We start from the raw sequence: 21,653 nt of genomic DNA on the forward strand, positions 1-21,653 counted from the left end.
ATACATAATTGATAAAAGCCGGGGGACTGACTGAAAATCTGCCCGTTTCACCCAGCCAGTCTTTTATGTAGTCGGAAGGCTTTACTGATAAGGTTAACTCCTGAGCAGGGCCAAAATTAGGTACTGAGCAATCTGGAAACCCATTCGCTTAGCAATTTGATTCTTATTCATGAATCCATATTGGCTTGAAATTGAACGGACGCATTTCAGGTTTCCTTTCAGTTCATACGCCTATCTCTTTGTACCTAAACAAAATCCACGGGAAGGAACAAAAGGAATGTTATATTTACAGATTTTTATTTTATTATGTTGCAAACAATGACATCCAGATATATTGATACACAACTTTTTTTGTACTGTGCATGTGTATGTGCATTTGTGAGTGTATGTGTATGCGTTGAGAACATGTGGCAAGACAGAACCACAGAAAGCAGAATGTAAAATCCCATGAGGGGAGGCCCTCGCAGGGTGAACAAGGCAGAGAGCGAGAGAGAGCAAGAGGGCGCTGGGGATTCTCTGGGAGTCAATACACACTTACATTCACACACCCACAGACACACACACAAATCATTAAAGGTAAAACACACCTTTGCTGTGGCTGTGTATGCGTCTGTGTTCTCAGCAGCAATAGGGTTTTTTTAAGGTCCTGTGAGTCATCTACTAAAAGCAGAGCTGTCAAAGAGATGAAGAAGCGTGACTTTGAACAAAGCGGGTGAGAGGCTTTGCGTCCCGGGCCCCGACCCCCCCCGCTTGTCCAACCTGCGGAGGAGACTGCGGGACGGAGACTCTCCTGTCGTAATATACAAAGACGGACAGGTAAACACACACAGTGAACACACACACATACGCTCGCCCGTGTAACCTTGAGGTGCAATCGGACTAAAGGGCCTGCATTTGCTCTGTCCTTTCTGATCTTTCTCCCTTACGTCAATCCAACCGTTATCTTCCACTCCTTGCCCTCCTTTGTTCCCTTTCTTTGACTGAACTCATTCACCACACAGGCAACAGACCATAACAGTGGAGGCATGAAATAAAACTAAACAAAAAGAAAAAAAAAGAAAGAAAAAGAAAATCCTAAACAAATCCCTTCAACAAGGGACACAATTAATTTTTTCGTGCACCGTCAGTTACCCAGAATCCACCTGCGCCAGCACACAGGGATCATTTAAACTTTGACCCCAATAGGGAAGGTCATGACAACGGTATGCAAATTATGCAAATTTAACAGTATACAATTTTTTTTGTTTGATTCACCATGCAAAGAATACTTTGTTTTTCTTTTTTTCTATTTTTTCCTTTTTTGATGTCGTGTTTATGTTTATGTGTCTTGAGATTGCGTGACATTTATTTTAAGCGTACCCTACATCCAGAATAATTTACATAAAAAGGACAAATAGTCATCTTAATAGGGCTGGCCCAGTGTAGAGGGAAGAGAAGAGAGGAAGGTTGGGGACGGGGGCAGGGAGAGAGCAAGGTAAACTATGAAGTATGAGAGGAGAAGTGTTGGGGGCAGGGTGGGGGATGAAGTAAGGGGAAGAAGACGAGTAGCGAGGCCAGAGGGTTGGGGCTATAGGGCTGCTGTTGGACTGGGTGGGGGAGGGGGTGTAGAGGCAGTCTCAGCGGCACTCCCAGACTTTGACTGTTTGGTCGACGCTGCCCGTCACCACGTAGGGAGCCGTCTTGTGGAAATCTGTAGGGGTGGAATGCCAGTTCAGTGCCATGGTGTTAAAGAGCAGTACACTTATTCCAACCGCTTTTAGGTCTATCCGAAGACCCCTAATGTCTCCATCGTCTATTGTTATAGTATTTTCTATTTAGCGTTACAGACTACTGGCACAGATTCTTCAGCTGCCCACTTACAACAAGCAGTTTACTTTAGCAATTACACGCTGGTTGAATTAAAAATATTGACCTTTGGTACATCAACACTACTACACTGACATTAACTGGGACTCTTTCAACTTCATTTCAAATTACAATCAGGAAATTAACTGTAGTGCTGGAATAAAAAAAATATCTGCGTGGACTAAACCTACTGGTCTGGTCTACGCGACACATGACTTGGTTGTTCCTGCTAAGAACTGTAGAGCTGGTTGTTCAGAGTTGTGGAAAAGGGGATTTAGGGCTTTGGGTTGAGTCTTACCCAGAGAGGTAACAAAGTGTTCATGGGCACACAGGGTCTTCATGCAGCGCTTGTTCTTGTAGTCCCAGATCCTCAGCGTTTTGTCATCGGCACAACTCACTATGAACCTGCCTCCAGGATGGAACAGGAGCCCACGCACCCAGTTGTCATGACCCACCTACAGAGGAAGACGACATCGTTTCTCAAATGGCTCCTGCTAAACAGACGTCGGCTATAATTACATGCACTGAGAATCCCCTTCATTGTCCGTATTCCGTTTGATGCACTGAACAAAATTAACATGGCAAATACGAGACAATAAGGGATATGGTGCCAGAAATAAAATAGCTGGGTTTCACGGTTTATGCAAAAGTTCTATGCCCTGTACATCCACAGCAGGTGGATGGATATTCATAGAAAGCATTCCATATGTGACTGTGATTACAGCACATCAGTGTTGTTTTAGTTGCAGACACATATAAACTTGGATATTGGAAAGCTACAGATGTAGCTATATGACCAACATTACCGTAAGATGTTAACAGTCATACGAGTGTATCTAGAAAAGAAACACCAAGACAGCCATAAAAACAACTTGTTGATTGCAAACAGCCAACACAAATAAACTAACTTTGTTGTCACGACACAACAAAAAGAGAACACACACACACACACACACACACACACACACACACACACACACACACACACACACACACACACACAATACACACACAATACACACCAGGGTCATAAGGCACAAGCCAATGCTGACGTCCCACATCTTAATAGTTTTATCTCTGGATCCAGAGAGCAGGAAGGGTCCAGGTTTCCCACTCTTCTTATTCTGCAGGAGAAACAGACATGGTGAAGAGGAACTTCTACTTAGGTACTTATACTGACACTTCCACAATATCTCAAATCCAAATAAGTTTGTGCAGTTTTAACTCTGCTATATGAAATATTTGAATGAACATGAAAAATGTAATATGAGGATATAAAAATATTCCTTATTTTCAATGCCTTTAAACATGCCTTTATGGGTCACTTATATCAACATCCAATGTCTCCATATCATGTTTTCACTCAAGTTACATAATGACAATTCAACAATGTACATCCATGTTCCTTTGTTAAATTACTAAAATCAAACTTCTGAATGACACAGGTTAATGTGAACCAATATCCCCCGACATCAATAATTAATACTTTTTTCATACTGTTGATTAAAACAGATCCTATTGCATTGGAGAATAGCCTCTGGGCTCCATTTTCATCCATGCTAAACCCCTTGTCCTTAAACTTCTTTGCCTTATTTTGCAAAAGATTTTTGAAAAGTTAAAAATAGCCAATCTACAAGCTCACAAAGTAGTGTCGATGTAGATTGGCTAGTTTAACTATTCAAAAAAAGTAATAAAAAAAGGCAAAGAAGTTTAGGGAAAAGGGATTTAGCATGGACAAGAAATAGAGCCCTCTGTGTATAACTGTAGTTCCCCACAGTGGCATAAACATTTGCTGTTCCGGTTCAGTTTCTCACAGCTTGATTCGATTCACTCAGAAGCAGATTTGAACGGAAACACATATGAAGGTGTCGTGTTTCCAGTTCAAAAAGGGAACTATTAGTTATGCACAGTCCATTTGATATATAGCCCAAAATGTGTGAAAGCAAAATCCTGAGAATACATTTTTAAACAGAGTGTAAAATTGTTCATTTTAACACTCTTGGGCTGATAAGGGTTAACACCATCAAACTAGAGGCCTCAGAGGTCAACAGAAGACAACTGTGCTGGGTGTTCTACATACCTCAGAGCCAGTGGCTTCCAGGATAGTGGGGTGCGCGCTGTCTGGGGCCCAGGCGATGCACTCCACCACGTGCTCGTGCTCACGCAGCTCTGCCTTGCACTCCTTGGAGGCGGTCACCCACACACGCACCGTCTGGTCGTTGGAGCAGCTGGCGATCAGTGTGCCGTCCTGGTTGGGGCGCACCATGCGCACCCACTCCCTGTGGCCTGCGAATGTCTTCACACAGTAGCTGTGGGCGGAGTTATACACACACGCTTAATAGACACACCTTGTCATGGATCAGATTGGCTAGTTAAAGGGGTTGTTAAGTAGGGCTGTACACAACATTTCTAGCCTGGATCCAGCCCAAAGACACCGCCCACTCTCTGAGTGGACTGCATCTCTTGGTCTGGTGTTGCACTGTGAACCTATAATTTCTTCGGTACAAAAATGTATTATCCAATGAGAATCGGTGGTGGGGGTAGGTCTAACGAACAACCAATCAGCGCCGAGGCCCGTTTTCAGCGTCATCACACAGCACAACACACATGAGGAAGGAGGGAAAAACAACAACAATGGCTATTGGTTGAGGGAAATTCTAATCCCCTCCCCCTTGAAATCGCTCAGACAGGAGACAATGTCAGACTGAAGCTTCAAGAAAGCTACAGTCTGATAATCAGGCTACAACATTTATGTCTTTCTTTTCGCTTCATACTATTCATATGGCTCTGTTGCAATTCTCTATGTATTGTGCTCCAAGCACTGAAAGTTTCTGAAACAATTGCAATTGCAGCCTCCAAGGTCACAATTTCAAAGACCTATTTTCTATATAATAACGAATCGCTAACGAGTCGCATTAAACTCCCGACTCCGATTCAACTAGATAAATCCTGAGTCAGGGAACGCCCTAGTTGTAAGTGATATTTGTTGTTCGGTAACAAGAGTCTCACATCTTTCCAGCTCTTTAGTAAACAGAAAATACATTTTAACAAAACATAAATAAATAAAATGAAATCCCAGCACAAAAATCCAAGGCCCATCTCAAATAACATTTGTATTCTCTTATAAAAGCACATAAAGATGTACTTTACGGAAATAATGGTAGATGTAAGAATTCTCACCCAGTGGCTACTTCCCACATCTTGATGGTCTTGTCTCTGGAGCCAGACACTATGTGGTCTCCATTGGGCATGATGGCTACAGACGACACATTGTGGTCATGGCCTAAAACACAGAGGACAGAAATGAGTAGGTAGCCCTACCAATATACACAGAAAGATATTGGCCACATCAATATCAGCCATTATGCAGCCGATGAGTCAGATTTTAAGCCTAAAGGTTCCGTATATCTTCCCAAATAGATGTGCACAACGCACAGCTTGTGAAATTATTATATGTATTCGTTTGCTTGTTCCTTGTATAAAGTTATTTATCATTTTATTATTATTTACTTAATTTAATCAAATTCAAGATTTTGCACTTTAGATCGTTCAAAACATCTGTAATGATGGTGCAGGATTCATTTCAAACCCAGGCATTGGTCAGGCTCTAGTCTAGAGATAATTCATACATAGTATAAGATTTGAGAATGCAACTAAACTAAATCATCTTTTGCATCATATTTTGTTCACACACAGCTGATGATCACCTCGTGATCATGGTGTAAACTTAAGAGAAAAAAGAAACGCGTGACAGTGAGGTGGTAGCTTAATTAGCGTCACTATAGAGCGTCGCAGTCCCTCCCCCTTTCAGAACGACGAGTGGCCCAGGAAATTAATCGCAATGCATTTTTCCCATAGGCATTTCAGAATGTATTTATTTAAAGACCTTTTTAAGGTTTTATTTATTTATTTTGAGGTCAAGCCTAAATGAGTTAATGGTACCCCAAGTTTCAACCCCTTAATTTACCATGATCCACAATACAACCATCTTTACTTTTGTTATTTGAATGGCCCTAAAGGATCATAAAAACCTTGAACGATTACTGTATTGCAATTTCCTTTGGTTCAAACCTTAGATCGACTAGGCTACTATGCGGGTCGCAGAATGACCACAGAACTGTGATGGCAGCCAATGAGCGAGTCTAGTACTGACCATGCATTGTTCTGATGCACTCGAAGCCCTGGAAGTCCCACAGCTTGATGCTCATGTCGGCTGAACACGAGGCCAGCAGCTTCCCTGTCTGGTCAAAGGAGATGTCCTGGACAGAGTCTGTGTGGCCCTTCAGGGTCCGCTCAAAGTCCCCCGCCTCGTAGTCCCACACCTACACACACACACACACACACACACACGGTGGTCAGATTGTACAGTTTCACACTTCAAGACAGGCAGATGTGTGTAGGTCAAAGCATTGAAAATGTACAAAATGTTTCTCCCTCCATCTGCAAGCATGGGGTAGTTATGTTAGATTGCATGTTTTATTTATGTATTTCTTAGTTGGATTTATTTCACATTTATGTTGTTTATATATTCATCTCCGAATTGTAGAACTTCACAATTCATAAAAACAGTGTTGCTTGACGACTGGATGATAATGTGCCTGTGTGGGGTGAATATTTTATGAGTTAAGTTTCTGTACCAGCATTCTGTAGTGATGCACAGTATAGCTACAGAGGGTAAAATCACACCCGTGTGAAGTGAGTGGTGCAACTCCGTGTGGGGGTCCCCATAGTTCCAGACCCACAGGACCCACGGCTCGACACTCAAAACGGTTGAGAAATGACAGTTACCACGTGGGGGTCTCCGGGGAGTCCCCGGAACCTCCAGACTCATGTACTGGCACACCCAAAATCATCATATACAGTTAATGTGCGTTTGTGTGTTAGGTTGCGCACAGGTGATGAAAACAACCATGCTATTTTCGTGCTCAGACCCAGGCACACACATAGCTCCGTAAGGGAGTGGTTGCACCAAAGAACACATACAAGTTGAGTGGACTGGACTGCCACTGTCTCTTTAAAATAAACAAACCAACACTAGCCCATCTAATTCAAAGTGATCATGACCAAACAGGGCATTGATCAACAGCAAGATGAAGGAAAAACGACTGAGAAGGCTGAAAGAGAAACCGCCATTTGCATGTTTCCCAGGGTGCTCCGGGAGCGTTGTGCCAGCGTTGCCCTTAACAACAAGAGCATCAGTCGATATCCACCCAGAGCAGTGACACAGCAGAAAACCAGCAGGGAAAATAGAGCGCTGGGAGGAGGAGGGCAAGGAGGTAGTGAGGGGTGGTGCTGGAAAGCGTATGAGAACAAGAAGACAAAGAGCCTTCAGATCCACAGCATGGCTGTGAGTGTGATCTGCAGGATCAGAGCAACAGAAGCCCCGATGTCGAGTTGAACAGGTCAAATCAGTTGTGAGAACATGTGAAAACTACTTTTCCTACCCCATATATAATAACCCAAATCAAATAATAATGTGCACCACTGATTTGAATGCGTCTCCCAGCGTGATAGTTGTTTTATAAGGACTTTGAACTCCTTTAGCGCCATCTAGTGTTAGCATGCGCACATCTAAGGGATGCCAGCGGTCCACCTTAACTCTAGGGTTTCCTTTCTGGGTTATTCAGGAAGGTGGGGGCCTTTTTTTACGGGCACATCACCACTGGCATTAGCTCACAGCCTTTAGCTATAGCATTACAACCAGTTACATTTGCTCAGCGATGCGGTACAAACTCACAAACATTTTAGAGATACAGCGCTTTGAAAATCCTGTTATAATGGAGGCTCAACTGAGCTGGATTTAAAAATCCCATAGCTGGTGGGGACGGAGGCTCTCCATATTAACCGGAGAAATGCTAAAAGGTAAACAGACGGACGGCGCTTTCATATATGGAGTATACGGTTGTCTACGAACATACGCATAGATAGCACCAGTAGGACGGTACAGATAGCTTAGCTACTTTTATAAACGTAGATGGCAGATAGAAAGTTAAATGGATTACCATTTACCGGTACACAATGTCTGCATTAGTTTGGGTTTGTCAAAGAAACTTTGAAGAATGGTCAATTTAATTCTAAACAATGCTCTGAACGAACAGGTCTCATTTCCATTTTACAATGAAAAATTAAATGGGTCAATTTCTCTCTTTTTTGTTTCAAACTTTGTGGAGCTTGCCTTTAAATCGTAATATATTTAGCATCACCCGACACACACACAGACAGACAGACAAATTAAATAACCCATCAACACCACAACTCACTACCCACCTTGATGGTGGCGTCCTCAGAGGCTGTGACCATGACGGAGAAGACGGGGTGGAAGATGACGCGGGTGACGGGGCTGCGGTGCCCGCTCAGGGCGTACCTCTCTGGGGGACGGGGGATCCACTCCTTGGGGTCCCGTTTCTGTCCCACGGGACCACCGTGCGTCATCTCCTCCTTGGCCTCGTTCAACTTTGACTCCAGCTCCATCACCTGGAGGAGGACAATTAACCCATTTAGGCCCGACGTCGAAATTTAAAAAAATGTCTTCTAAATTCTGACAGTTTTCTGAAATACCCATGTTTCTGTATCAGTGGTGCTCAATAGTTCATGTCAAGGACCCCAAAAATTATATGTACTGTAATATGCCTCCGCCCCCCCCCATCTGAAAATATGTTGTTCCAGGGACCTCACCAGAAGCAAAGACTTGAGAAACAACTTGTGTGATTTAAATTAAATCACTGGTGCACCAAAGAACCATATGGATTGTCTACTAATGTTTTCAGCTGAATTGCCTAACGCGTGTTCACTACATTTTAGTTGGATTGTATGGGACACACATACACCAGGGCTTGATATTAACGGCGTCTCAATGTCCCTGGTCCTATAAAATATCAATTTGGGCTGATACAATATCTCAGTCGGGCCGGGACTGAGATAGGCCCGGGACTAGGGTTTTCAGTTCTGCACTGAAAATGCACATATCGTGCGCAGCTGCAAGCAGCGTGAGACTAGCAGTGCTGCATAAAACAGAGACTGATCAGAGACTCCATGAGACTGACACAGGGGGCGCGCTGCCTCAAATCCTGACACAAATAAAATTATCCAGAGTAGTCTGCTGCAAGTTAATAGGGACTTTAAGCAACAACGGCTTTCAGGACGGCTCCGCTAGGCGGAAGTACGGCGGCTATGACACCGTCGCCGTAGCTGTCAAAATCATTAAGCAAACAGCCATCGGCGACATTGGTTCCCATGGTGACGCGTCTATGCAACATGTGTCAAACATAAACACTTTTTTTAAAAACACCCTGTCGCACATCAGCTAACTTGCCGATATTGCTTAATTCTTACATGCACTCGACATGATTAGCAGTGGAAAGAGGAAGATGCTGGAGCAATCTGTGTTATTCTAAAACAGTTTTAATAAACAATAAACATGGTTAATATGACATATGGTATTAGTGTTATTTCTTCATTCAGAGCATGCCAACACATTACACAGCATAAATGTATGACAGCTATAATTTCAATAAACATGGTTATGACATGGTGTTGTAGACACTACGTGGAAGTGCACGTTCTGCCGTAGTAGAAAGGGCTGCGACGGAGAGCAGGTTTATGTATCGAGCACCGATCCATTTCCGGTTGCTGGAGCAGACTGCCGTAGCCGTCGTTGCTTAAAGTGGCTAATGTTGTGCTTGCCAGAGCCTCATACTCACACACCCCCACCACACCCCGACGGTAGCCTGTCGTTTTTGCCCCAAGAAGACACTAAGACAGCCCTCCTTCTCCAGGCTGTGTGCCTGTCTTCGGGCGTCACATCGCATAGAGTAAATACAAACGTAATGTTTGATGAGTCGCTGACAATTTTAATGTATACACGTCTTTAGAATCAAAACCACGGGTTGCCTTGGATGTGTACAAGCGTCTTTAGTGTGCGTTCACTAAAGTGTTGCTTACTCGTCTTTGTGTGTGAGCTGAATGATTTGGACAGCTGTCATTGGCCAGTGTACACACAAAACACACAGCTCACCTTCTTCTGTAATCTGATGACTGAGGTCCATTTCTTTTCCAGAAGTCCAGCGTACTTTTTATCTACCTCCTCATTCTAGAAGAAATTGCAACAAAAACAAAACAAGAACAGCAGTTAGGCAAACACAGAGTCAACCACATTTTGACCTATGGATTTCCTGACTTGTCAAGGATTTTACAACAATTGTTCATGATCAAACAGTCCATGAAGTCTACGTATACATAGTGGAAATTCAGCACTGCAACTGAAGCAGACTAAAGGAAAACTAAGACAGTCACATCTTGAACGTTTGGACCGTCCTTATTAGAGATTTGGACATGGTTGTTTTTTTGCTTTCAGAGAGTGAATCACATTTTTTATGGCAATATCAATGGCTGGTGAATGACCATATTTAGTCATCAAATCAGCAGCACCATCCCATAGTCTCACATGATCATCCATTCTAGACTGTAAATAGTGATTCAGGCTCCCGTCAAATCATAACCTTTCCGCTTTGACAGGGGCAGAGATAATATGTGCATTTATCTTGCCAGCAAGTTTTGTAAGTCTTTACAAAACTTTAAAGTAGTGCAAATGATCAAACTTCAGGAGCCACAGTAGCTCTGCCATCAGAGCTTAATTCCTAGTTACCGCTGCCTCTCCCATGTTGGAAATGTTGAAGGATTTGCCACATACAGCATTTCCCATTTCGTATGTAAATGTCAAACCAGCCACGATATGTACTTTTCCAAATGTAGGAAGTTGGAACCAAGTTCTTATACATGTATGACTTTGGCGGTTTTCCCTGTGTTTGTTCTTACCATATCTATCTCTGCCTCTTTCTTGAAGGTGGAGTATGCCTCTTCGTATCCATTGGAACGGAGGTAATCTGCTATAGCTCGGTTTCTGGGAAAAGACAAAATGATAAATTAAAATTAATAAAAATCACACCCGTGTGAAGTGAGTGGTGCAACTCCGTGTGGGGGTCCCCGGAAGTTCCAGACCCACAGGAATGCGCCCAGGGTGCCAGCCCGGTTCCGCCAAGCCGGCCCACGACCGAAACGGTCGAGAAATGACAGAGTTACCGTGTGAGGGTCCCCAGGGTTCCCTGGAACATCCAGACCCCCAGGAACGCACCCAGGTGCCTGGCCCAGTTCCGGCAAGCTGCCCCGCGTCCAAAAAGGTTGAGAAATGACAGAGTTACCGTGTGTAGGTCCACAGGGGGTCCCTCTACTGTACTGTCACACCCGAAATCATCATACAGTATATACAGTTAATATGTGTGTGTGACTGTGTGTGACTGCACAACAGTGACACTTGGTGGTGAAAACCAACCAAACGCTATTTCCATGCTCAGACGGACAGACACAGCAAGGGACACACAAAGCTGTCTATAGGAGTGGTTGCACCACTCAAACTGATCTGTCTGATTCGGCCATTCAGTGCTCACCGATACAGTCTATGGTATTATATGGCCTAAATCATATTTCTCAAGATTAAGATAGTGAACAAGGTCACCGATGGTAGCAGCTACACAAAAAAAAGAGTAAAGGTTGTAGTGTAGTTTTCATTTTCACATTCACTGATTTTATCCCAACAACAAACTTTTTTCACTGATTGTATCCTAAACTTTTCTCACTGACTTTTCGCACAACTCCAGCAGAGTTTAAAGGACAACTTTACCACTATTCAACCTCTATATTCATACATTTGGTCCTCACTAAAAACAGCAAAAAAAACCGTCTACTGGCCAATAACTGGTCGTGTGTATCTCTATGCAAGTATGTCCCTAACCCTCAATCCCTATTTATGTCCGTTTAGAGTAAAACAGCTGCAATACCGCTGGGTGACCTTAAGATGTTTTTTAATTTGCATCATGAACATTAATGAGGACCAATTATGTTATGAACATAGGTTGAAAAGTGGTGGTCGTCCTGTAAGAGACACAAAGACGACTCCTCAGCTTTACGGTGCAAATGGATGAGCCATTGATGCCAAAAGATGCACGCTCGGGTTGGAGCCGTTAGGAGTTCATCGTCTTTGTCAGGGACACTTCATAAATATTTTAGATTATGTTGAAAATGGCGATAGTGTGTTTGTGCATGAACATGTCGCCATGTGACTTCTTATGGCTTCACAACTAAATGCAACACATTGTCCTCAGAGTGTTCCATTTATTCAGTGGCAGTGCCAAGAGAAATGTATTAAAGCTCCGCCTTCAACAGAAAAGAGAACCCCACCCTGTCTGGCAGATGGAATTACATAATTCCACCTTCAATGTCAGAAAAAGTGTGTGAGCTGCCAAAGAAAAGGGGACCCTAATGTTTGAATCCCTGGGATGGTCCGTTTGAGTTACCATGGAAACCCACCACAAAGAGGGAAGTAGGGAACCTCTCAATTACGCCCTGAAAAAGGTCTCGACCACGCAGGCGCGGTTCAGTTCCTTTCTGAAATGAAGGGTGAATATTTCATGAGCAGCAGTGCTAAGTTTAGGCTGTGTCGTCAGTGTCCTTTGACTGGCAAGCAGATCATTTGTAAGTATTGTAAGTTGTAACCCATCATGTGTCCTGCGTAAAACGCATGAACAAGCACACAAGAACATTATGCATTAAGTCACCTTTGGCAACAGTGACTGCTGATGAATGTCATTTCCTGTCTATAGAGCTTAATGAGTAGGACGTGGTTAGAGTGACTATTGGAAAAAGGCATGGCTGTGGGACTTGTATGCATTCCGAACTACTGATTGAAATTGAACGTTTACTACTGTTGGCAACAATTATACAATGTAATTTCTTCATTTCTCTTGTAATGCATACAGCTGACATAAATAGACCTTCTCCTGGGCTAGTTAGTGGTTTACATTCACCTGCCAGGACTTATTTTAAACGAAATGAAACTGGTGGCTGCATTCACTACAGACACACAGATACTCTAGTTTACAACAGCAGATTCAGTCTAACTAAACTAAACTGAGTTTGACCTGAACCTAAATCATGGATGATCTTGCTACTGGGAGTCTTTTGAGAGGGGCAGAACACGTTAGAATTTAGATTAAGAGCTGTCTGGGACTAGGAATTCACATGATCCAAGCACAGGTCTGGTCTAGTAACAAATGGTTGGGGGAAAACATGATGGCTCCATAAATCAAAAGGCAATAATCAACTAATTCAGTTTTAACCTCTGCACAAGAACATTTACATATGAGGGCTGTGTGAGAACATGAATAATTCTGTAGTGGTACCAAAACCATCTCTTCTCTGTATATGTAGATCATGTATGTTTAACAATGTGTTATTCAGAAGTCAGACTTCTGTAAATAAAATGTGTAGAGGAAATGTAATGTATACACAAACATCATCACTCAGCCATCCTACTGTACCAACCAGAGCTAACTGGTGAAATCACTGCCATTACTGTCTGCACTGGATGGATTAAGGGCTAGGGTCGTCTCCTTGCATGTAACTGACAGTCAGTTTCTTCCATTCATCTCTTCTCCCCTCTCATCTTTACTCTCGTCATGTGTGAGTTATGAAATATTCACAACTCGCCATGCAACCAAGCACCCAACAGGCCCGCACAGACTGTGCACACATCCTTCCTTGCACACATTCTCTCTGACAGCACACACACACACACACACACACGTCCTCCTGGTAAAGGAAATGTGCTTTTATCACAGCCATTAGTGCAAACCTCCTCATGGATGCTTTCTATTAAGAACATTTCAACAACAACAACAATCAAACTGTTTTGATTTGAAAGCCCATTTAAACTCAAACAAATAGGTGATGCGTGTGCACATTTGTAAAAGACGTCAAAGTGCTATGAGCACTACATCTATCTAGACGTAGAAATAAGAGGTCATATTGTGCTTAGGGCGATCACAATTATTACATAATCGCAATTATTTGAAATAATTATTTTTTATCATTTCCATGTTGAGAAATGGTATAGATCTGCTATTTTCCCTACTGTTCCTTTGAATTAGATTGTTTCATTTTATCTATGAAATATGTTTTTAAATTGATGAAAAGTTGTCCTTTTTTTGTTTAAACTTATTCAATCTTGTTTTGAAAGATACCCATACATAGGTCCCAACGCACTGTTTGGGAAACAGTGTGCTAGGAGTTGTGTCCACAAAGGCTCCCTGGCGTTACTACTCACAGTTCATCTCGTTGTCTCTGCGACAGCACCATGGTGCCTGTAGTTGCTCTACCTCCAGGTGGAGGGGAGATGAAGGTCCGGGGGCGGTGGAGGAGATGCTGACGGGGCAGGGAGGTCTTTGAGTTCTTTGGTCCCTTGCTCGTCGTCTCGTGTTCTGAAACTTCACAGGGTAGCGGGGGTGGCAGAAAGGTGCCACACGCCGACCGTTTGGACGAACGGCTGCCAAAGAGGACAGGTGTGGGACTATGAGGAAAGTCACAGCTCAGCCGTAGAGGAAGAACTCATCAATCAGAGATGCCCATGATCTATCGGGGAGAGAGAAGAGAGAAGAGAGACGGGGACAATCAGTTAGTGTGACAACCAGTAGTGAGGGGGTAAATAGGGCTGGCTCCGACTGTCCGAAGGTGTGAACGTTATATTGGCATTCAGATCACGTGCATTATTACACATGGCTATGCCTTAAAAACGGTATGTAATGGTAAAGGGAAAATTGATCTAGAATATCCTAGAGTAAGGCACCGTATTGGTTTAGCTGCAATTTTTAATTTGGCTTATATGACAGTATAACATATTAGTTAATTAAGCCCAGGATGCTGCCTAGCGTGATTTGGTTGGCCATTTCCTGAGCTTTAGGACACTGTCGTGCACCTGAGGCCACAACAGTATTAAGCAGCTTATAGTAGCTAGACCAGACAAACAAGTCTTCATTTGTCCAAGTGTTAGAGCCCACCAGTCCTCCATACCGCTGAGAGTGCACAGGGAGACCGGGAGCTAATTGGATTAAACCCAGACGGGGAGAGGAGCATTCAACACGAAGCTGCACTTGTCCATTTGTCTCGCTCACCGTCTGTTAGGGACGATTCATACTCTTATTTTACCGCTGTTTCTGCGCTGTAGTGCCGAAATGATTTCGGCTCGTCAGAAATTTTCAGTAGCACCGAAGAGGCGACTTTAGGACCCCCCCCTCCCCCCCCGAACCTCAAATGACGTCACATTGTAGGCACTACAGAGCCGAACAGACTTTTATTTGGCTCTAAAATAGGAGTATGAATCGGCCCTTAGGGTGTTGTCCTTTCATAGGCCAGCAACTCATTGACTCAACATACAGCATTTCAATAAGAATAAATAAGTACTATTACTAATAAGCAAATTATTAAATGCAAATGCCTTTTTTGAAATGAAAAGGCTAGTAGCTAGTCGCTACTCCTGGAGAGACATTCATGCCCATCACAAACCCTTAGTTAGTCCTTTCTTTCCTGAAGGTTGAAGACAGACATGCGAAAGTGTGATTTCTAAGTCCACTGACTGCACTCCTAGAGTCTCAGAAATAGCCCTGGCTAACCCAATCAGACACAGACTTTCTACACTTTACGTAATTCTGCCAGAGCCTTAGCTATTACACCTGCATGAAACACTTGAGTGATTGCCAGAACTGTGAGTCGGTGAGAAATATTTGAAGAAACTCGTAGATAGAGAAAGGGGAGGGGGTGGATGCGATCATGCAACATACAAAACAAACAAGTAAAAGCCAAGGGTATGGGGCCATGGCTGGTACTTACAGGAGTCAAGACAAAACATCAACCTTCGTTCATGTTTAAAGGACAAACCTCCAGGATCAAATACTCTACTAGCCAATTAGCCAATGATATCAGCAATGATCAGCTGGTCATAAACACAGGAAAAAAAGGTCCAAAGTCCAGACCATGTACTGGCCTGGGTTTAACCAAACTGTTATGTGCAGGCAATGTGAGGTGCCAGGTGCAAGAAAATGAAACCAAACCATAATGTGATTAATGTGACATGGAAATAATTATTGGACAAAACCCACAACAGCTAAATATTGCCATGTGTACAAAACGATAGGAAAAGCAGTGTAATCAAGCGATTCACATTTATCTTTCAACCACTGACACAGACAACAAAGACACTGTGAGATGATTTAGGCCCAGGGTGATTTTCAAGCGAGAGTTAATGTTCTGACAAGGCGCGATTACTGACAAACAAATGCTTCACAAAGATCTGCTCAACAGGCATTCTTCTATCCCGGAGCACCTCATCTGAGATCGTAGAAGAAGGAAGAAGCATGTGAATTCTGATTTTAGGGTAGCTCCAAATCAAGACTATTCCCTTGACTGTGTGTTCTGTGTTCAATAAATAAGTCCATTTCCAGGGGAACAAAACAAACCTGGTTGGTGGAGCACCAGTAGAAAATGTTGTGTGGCTCCCTTCCCGCTTGCTATGGAGGTGATTAACCACATTACCGCTGGTGCCCTTATTCTGATGCGAAGATTTTGTGAAAATAGCCAATCAACAAGCTCACAACACGTGAGCTTGTAATTCTGTTATTTCCGCCGAGGAGATTTGGTGTAAAGGGGAAAAGGGGTGGGCCTATAGACTCCTGGGGGATCCCGGTCAACTAAATAGGGTTTAAGACTTAAGTGGTTAAAATTCTGAGTGTGTCCTGAAAGGAGGGCATGGTTAAGCCCCTTCACTTGTGCCCGGTTACTCTGAATAAAAACCTGCGGAAACAGCAGCATTTGTGCCAATTTTTAAAACCACAGCACTACAGAGCTTAAGGCAGGACAAAGAATGACCTGACAGGTCTAGTAGAGAAAGAATATCACTACTGGAATCCAGGGCCTGAAGATCACATAGCTGGTAGAAGGGGGGGGGGGAATATACAGATGGATACCTTGTGTAAACCTGCTCACAATCAAGGAGACGAGGCCAGTCAATGCTGGATGAGTGAACGATAGGAGACAAGCATATCACTCCTAAAAGCTTAATTGATAACTCTGTGAATTATTAAATTAGACTCAGTCTTTGGTGTGTCACAACTTTTAATCCAAGGTCCTGTCTCGGTGTGCGTGTGTGTGAGGTGGCTCCTGACGTCACTTGCTCGTCCCCTGGTTTGCAGAAGTAATTATTATTAGTTATTATTTCAGCCAGGCAATATGAAAAAAAGTCTATGGGGGGTGGGGGACACAAACCGGGTAGGATGTGAAATAACGTACGACGTTAGTGCTCTATTAAAGGGACACCCTTTTTGCAAAAAAATATATGTTAATGACGTTTAGAAGCTTTAGAACACTTTCCTGGGGGTATTTATGTGTGTAATATGTGGTTTTAGATATTTTAGATTGTAGCAGTGAGCCTGTTGACTCTGATGACATGGACACTGGTCTCACTACCTTCCTGGACTACAATTCCCATAATTCTTTGGTGCACTGCTCCTCCTTGTGGATAGGGGGAGAGCTGTCTTACTAGAGACAACATGTAGTCCAGGAAGGAAGTGAGCCCAGTGTCCATGACATCAGAGACAACAGGCTCACTGCTACAATCTAAAATATCTAAAACCACATATTACACACATAAATACCCCCAGGAAAGTGTTCTAAAGCTTCTAAACATCATTAACATATATTTTTTTGCAAAAAGGGTGAAGTGTCCCTTTAACCACAATAATGCCTCTTAGCGCAAATAATGCCTCTTCCAATACAACAATAAGTGTGCTGCAACTGATGAATTACAGATTACTATAATAAGGCCAGTCATTTGTGGACTCTCAGTCCAAAATGGTCTAGATGAGGTCAGTAGGCAGCTCTGTTCCATGCCATAATATAATAGCAACCACTAGCTTGATAACTCTAGAGCCTAAGGCCTGCTATTTTAGACACAGAAAACACATTCTCTCTGTGCCATCTCCTGAATCCACTCACTGCTCATTATTTTCAGCCAGAATGCCTCTGCCCACTCTCCTGCTTTTTCTTCTTAAAATGCCTCCTTCAATTCATCAGTGAATCAGGATAGACAAGAGAACTATGGAAATAAGCATTATATGAAATGATTGTAGGGGTGGCTATTTTCAGTATTTTGTCTATTCGTAGTATAACAAAGTATATAGGGCTCAGTCTTTATTTAATTCCCAGTGTATGCAAGTGTTTGGGTTGCAGAGAGAGAACACAGAGGACTGAAAGGCCATGCGTCAATTATCTGCTAGTGTGGTCATGACATACAGTAAGTGTCACAGAAAAACAGAGGTAGCCAAGCCTACCATCTAGGCACTTCAACATTATCATAACAGCGCAGATAGATGGACAATTAGCACAACACGTGATATTCATGCACATGCGTAACCTTAACCTGTGGCAACAAACAATATTTAATTAACACAAAATAGAGATATAGGGATGGACAATATGACATTTCTGCCGGATATCCGATATAATTAATTGTTATGTTATGGCGATAACCGATATAAACCGGGAAATAAATTATAATCTTTGAAAAAGGCATATAAAAAACACTGAATGAAACTGAACTAGATTTGGGGGGAAACTCCATGATTAAAGGGCAATAAAACTGCCTACAGAAAAATCAAGGTATAATTTGACCATCTGTAATCTGTTTTGTGTCAACAGATTCAAGCCCATCCTAGTTACTGCCTCTGATTGTCCAACCGGGTACATGCTGAATGGTTTTTTTTTAATATGTTTTTTTTGTGGCTTTCGCCTGTATATATTTTTATTTATTTATAGAGGGACAGACAGTAGGCCGACAGGTAATGGGGGGGTGACATGGAGTAAAGGCCGTCGGGATCGGGAGTCAAACCCGCGGCACACTGCCAGACTTGGCCTACCGGCCAAGGTGCCTGGATCACTGAGCCCAGGCCCCAGGCCCATGCTGGATCCTTTTAATGCCGTTGTGTGAGTGTCGTGGCTATTTAATAAGTCGAGTTATGGCCCAATCTTTAGCTTTGTTCATGTCAAAATAAGAAGAACATATTTCCTCTTTAAAACGGTGTTTCTAAAATGTCTGAGCCCAGATACAGCAACATGCAGCTAGACAGTCACGGTGCAGGAGGTGGGACATGGGAAGTCACATTGTCTGTTGTTGACGTATATATATAAATGTTTTAATAGTCATCTGTTTTCTGTATATACATTTTATATCGATCTGAAACGGCACAGTTAAAAAACTTTTAGCCCTGAGCCGGTTGCTAGGCAACGCCTTGCAACTGTAGGATTAGGATCTTGTCTGGCTCTTTTCTCGAAAAGTACATCGCTGTCCGTTGTGCTGATCAGACATCCAAGGTTCGGATGTGATTTCTCATCCCATCACGATTGAAATATAAAATGTTACTCGAAAAAGATATAGCTTATATATATATATATATAAGCTCCTGAAATCACTCATTCAACCTCTGTATCCTGCTCGGTGTTGTCCCTCCTTCACAAAACAACACCCTGCAGGCCCACATAATGGAATATCTAACTATAAATGCACCACCAAGTTCAAAATCGACACATGCGTTCCACACCACCACAGGGAGTGCAGTGCAGAACCGCCCCAAAAAGGCCTCTGCCCGGGCTCTGGACCCAGGGTCCATATATGGAGCTGGCCTGTTCTTCTGACCTCACAACACTCCATATTTGGGCATGCCTGACACAGAACTCCATACACTGGCCTGTTCTGAGTCTGACATCCCAACGCTCCATATTTAGGCATGGGCTGACATAGAACTAAAAAGGGACACAGAAAGACATACAGCAATCTGATATTATTCTGACGTTGGGCATAAAAGGGACACAGACATAATATCTGGGTGGGGCATGCATTTCCAACTTGCATCATTCCAAGTAGGCCAGTGCCCAACGGGCACCACCGTAGAGGCCCCACGGGCACCTCTCTAGTACTTCAAATGGCATGGAAAGACCACATATCCAGAGCTGTCCCCGAACCGAAGCAAAGTCTGGTGTTAAAGTGTCTTCACATGTAGCCTAACATGTATCGTCCAGAAGAAGCCAAAAGGTTAATATTAGCACAGTCTGTCCAAATTCAAAACACTGTTATTTGACTATGATGGTTGTAATGGACATGTCAGTTCAGAAGTCTTTCTTTGCCGTACCGGACTAGGCATGTATTTTTAAAATATCAAAATAGTGCTTTATGCAACATGTTTTCTGTCATTTCAGTCTCATCTTCAGTTCCATGTTTACCATTTAATCTCCTCTGTAGCAGTGGTTCTCAACGTGGGATCCAGGCCCCAGGGGTCCTTGAAGGGGTTCCAGGGGGTCTCCAGCTAAATGACTGGATCTTTACAGAATACAGATCCGTACCTCGTTACAGACACAAGTCGAATGTCTGAAATCGGAGGAGTGTGTAGTATTCTTTCTGCAAACCAACAGTAACAAGTCCTGTCACTACACCCTGCATGTAGGTGTTTAAGAGCAGCAAATGTAAATCATCACTCATCAGTAACAGATACTGAGTTAACCATGTGTATATTACGTAATCAGGGTCTCCTAGATGCATTTCGTGTCACAAAAAGCATTGTTATTGCTATTGCTAGTTTGCCAGTCATAAAACGGCAGGCCGGAGAGGTCTTTGACTAGTCTCCGCCCGGTTAGCTGACCAGGTTATCTTCCTCAAAACTTGGGAGCTTATGAAGTGGACCAAAACGAATCTAAAAACGTCAAAGTGGTCGCTGAGACCCTTCTACAGGCTAATTGCAAGTGTCCAAATATAAAATGGGTCTATGTGACGTGTTGGGCAGCTTCACTGGTCCACAAGGGCAAGGCTGCAGCAGATCCTCCTCACTCAGCAACGCCCTTTCGAGCAGGCTAACAAACCGTTAGCTTAGCATCACAACGTACACACCTTTAACTCAAGACTGGTGAGATCATCTGAAAACAAGAGAGCACCCTGACATTGGATGATAATGGTCACTGCGTGTGCACTCCAGATCAAAGCCAACTCACGCATGAAGTCCATGCCAACCTGCCACACCCATGTCATCAGTAGAACAGAAGAGCAGTCAAAGTTTGAATTCGAAGCTGAGAATATTTTCTGGGAGGACGTCAGTTTACAAATGCAGCTAACCCGGTGACAGCCTACCACAATAGTTGCGGAGAGGTTGTTGTCACTTATAATTCAAAACTAATAATGCGACACTGTTGACCTCACGATAGGCTAGGTTTATTCAAAGTGTGCTTTTGCACAAGATAGCAGAGCTGTCACACCAACATTGTCTTGTTAGCTAGTCATGTTAGCTTGTCTTTACAGTACAACTTCCAGTAATAGACGGAGCCACATTTCCAGGAACGTCCAATAAGTTAGTGTGAGATTAACTAGATGCATTCGACTACATCCATGGCCATCACAGTATAGTAGTATCATCGTTAAAACAACCAGAAGGTCATGTTCTTGTGTGGACAGCCACCCGGCCAGTGGATCGATGTTCCTGTGAATGCTGCTATGCTAGTTAGCCTCCAAGCTAACGGCCTCTCTCCGCCATTTTGAGATTTGAAACGGGAGGGCGCAGAGAGACTGCAGGCGAACCGTCGTCAACAATATACAACTGTTCCCCAAGTAGCGCAACAAAACAAGCGAATCCTCGAAAAACACTGTCAAACTCACCCTCTGATGAGTGATGTGTGTCATAGTCCCGTTTAGATAGAACACTGCGCTGGGGGGAAAATCCACTTTTTGGTGAGGAAATGGGACTTTTCACAGCAGCCGGCGCCGTCAGATTTTTACTCCCTTTTGCTTCACTGCAATGAATCTACGGCGGCGGCTGGCGTGAACGCGCACGCCGAGGCGCGTGAGTTACGTAAGCCGCGGCGTACCGCGTTCACGTACAGTTGCGAGG

The 21,653-nt window shown here is 43.3% G+C and overlaps 1 protein-coding gene across 1 annotated transcript; it reads right to left on the reverse strand.

Annotated features, from left to right (window-relative positions):
* Nucleotides 1-281: 281 nt before the first annotated feature.
* Nucleotides 282-21,571, reverse strand: LOC308327095 (lissencephaly-1 homolog A-like). Its single transcript, XM_080780240.1, has 11 exons — nt 21,422-21,571; nt 14,003-14,307; nt 10,660-10,744; nt 9,860-9,934; nt 8,113-8,319; nt 5,999-6,167; nt 5,026-5,128; nt 3,926-4,154; nt 2,868-2,969; nt 2,144-2,300; nt 282-1,690 (listed from the first exon to the last, which is right to left on the reverse strand). Exons 2-11 carry the CDS (start codon nt 14,032-14,034, stop codon nt 1,617-1,619), a joined length of 1,233 nt encoding a protein of 410 aa, XP_080636366.1. The 5' UTR covers nt 14,035-14,307; nt 21,422-21,571; the 3' UTR covers nt 282-1,616.
* Between the last annotated feature and the right edge of the window lie 82 nt (nt 21,572-21,653).

The sequence above is a fragment of the Protomyctophum bolini genome (genome assembly GCF_963924005.1).
Source record: "Protomyctophum bolini genome assembly, chromosome: 13".
Taxonomy (NCBI): domain Eukaryota; kingdom Metazoa; phylum Chordata; class Actinopteri; order Myctophiformes; family Myctophidae; genus Protomyctophum; species Protomyctophum bolini.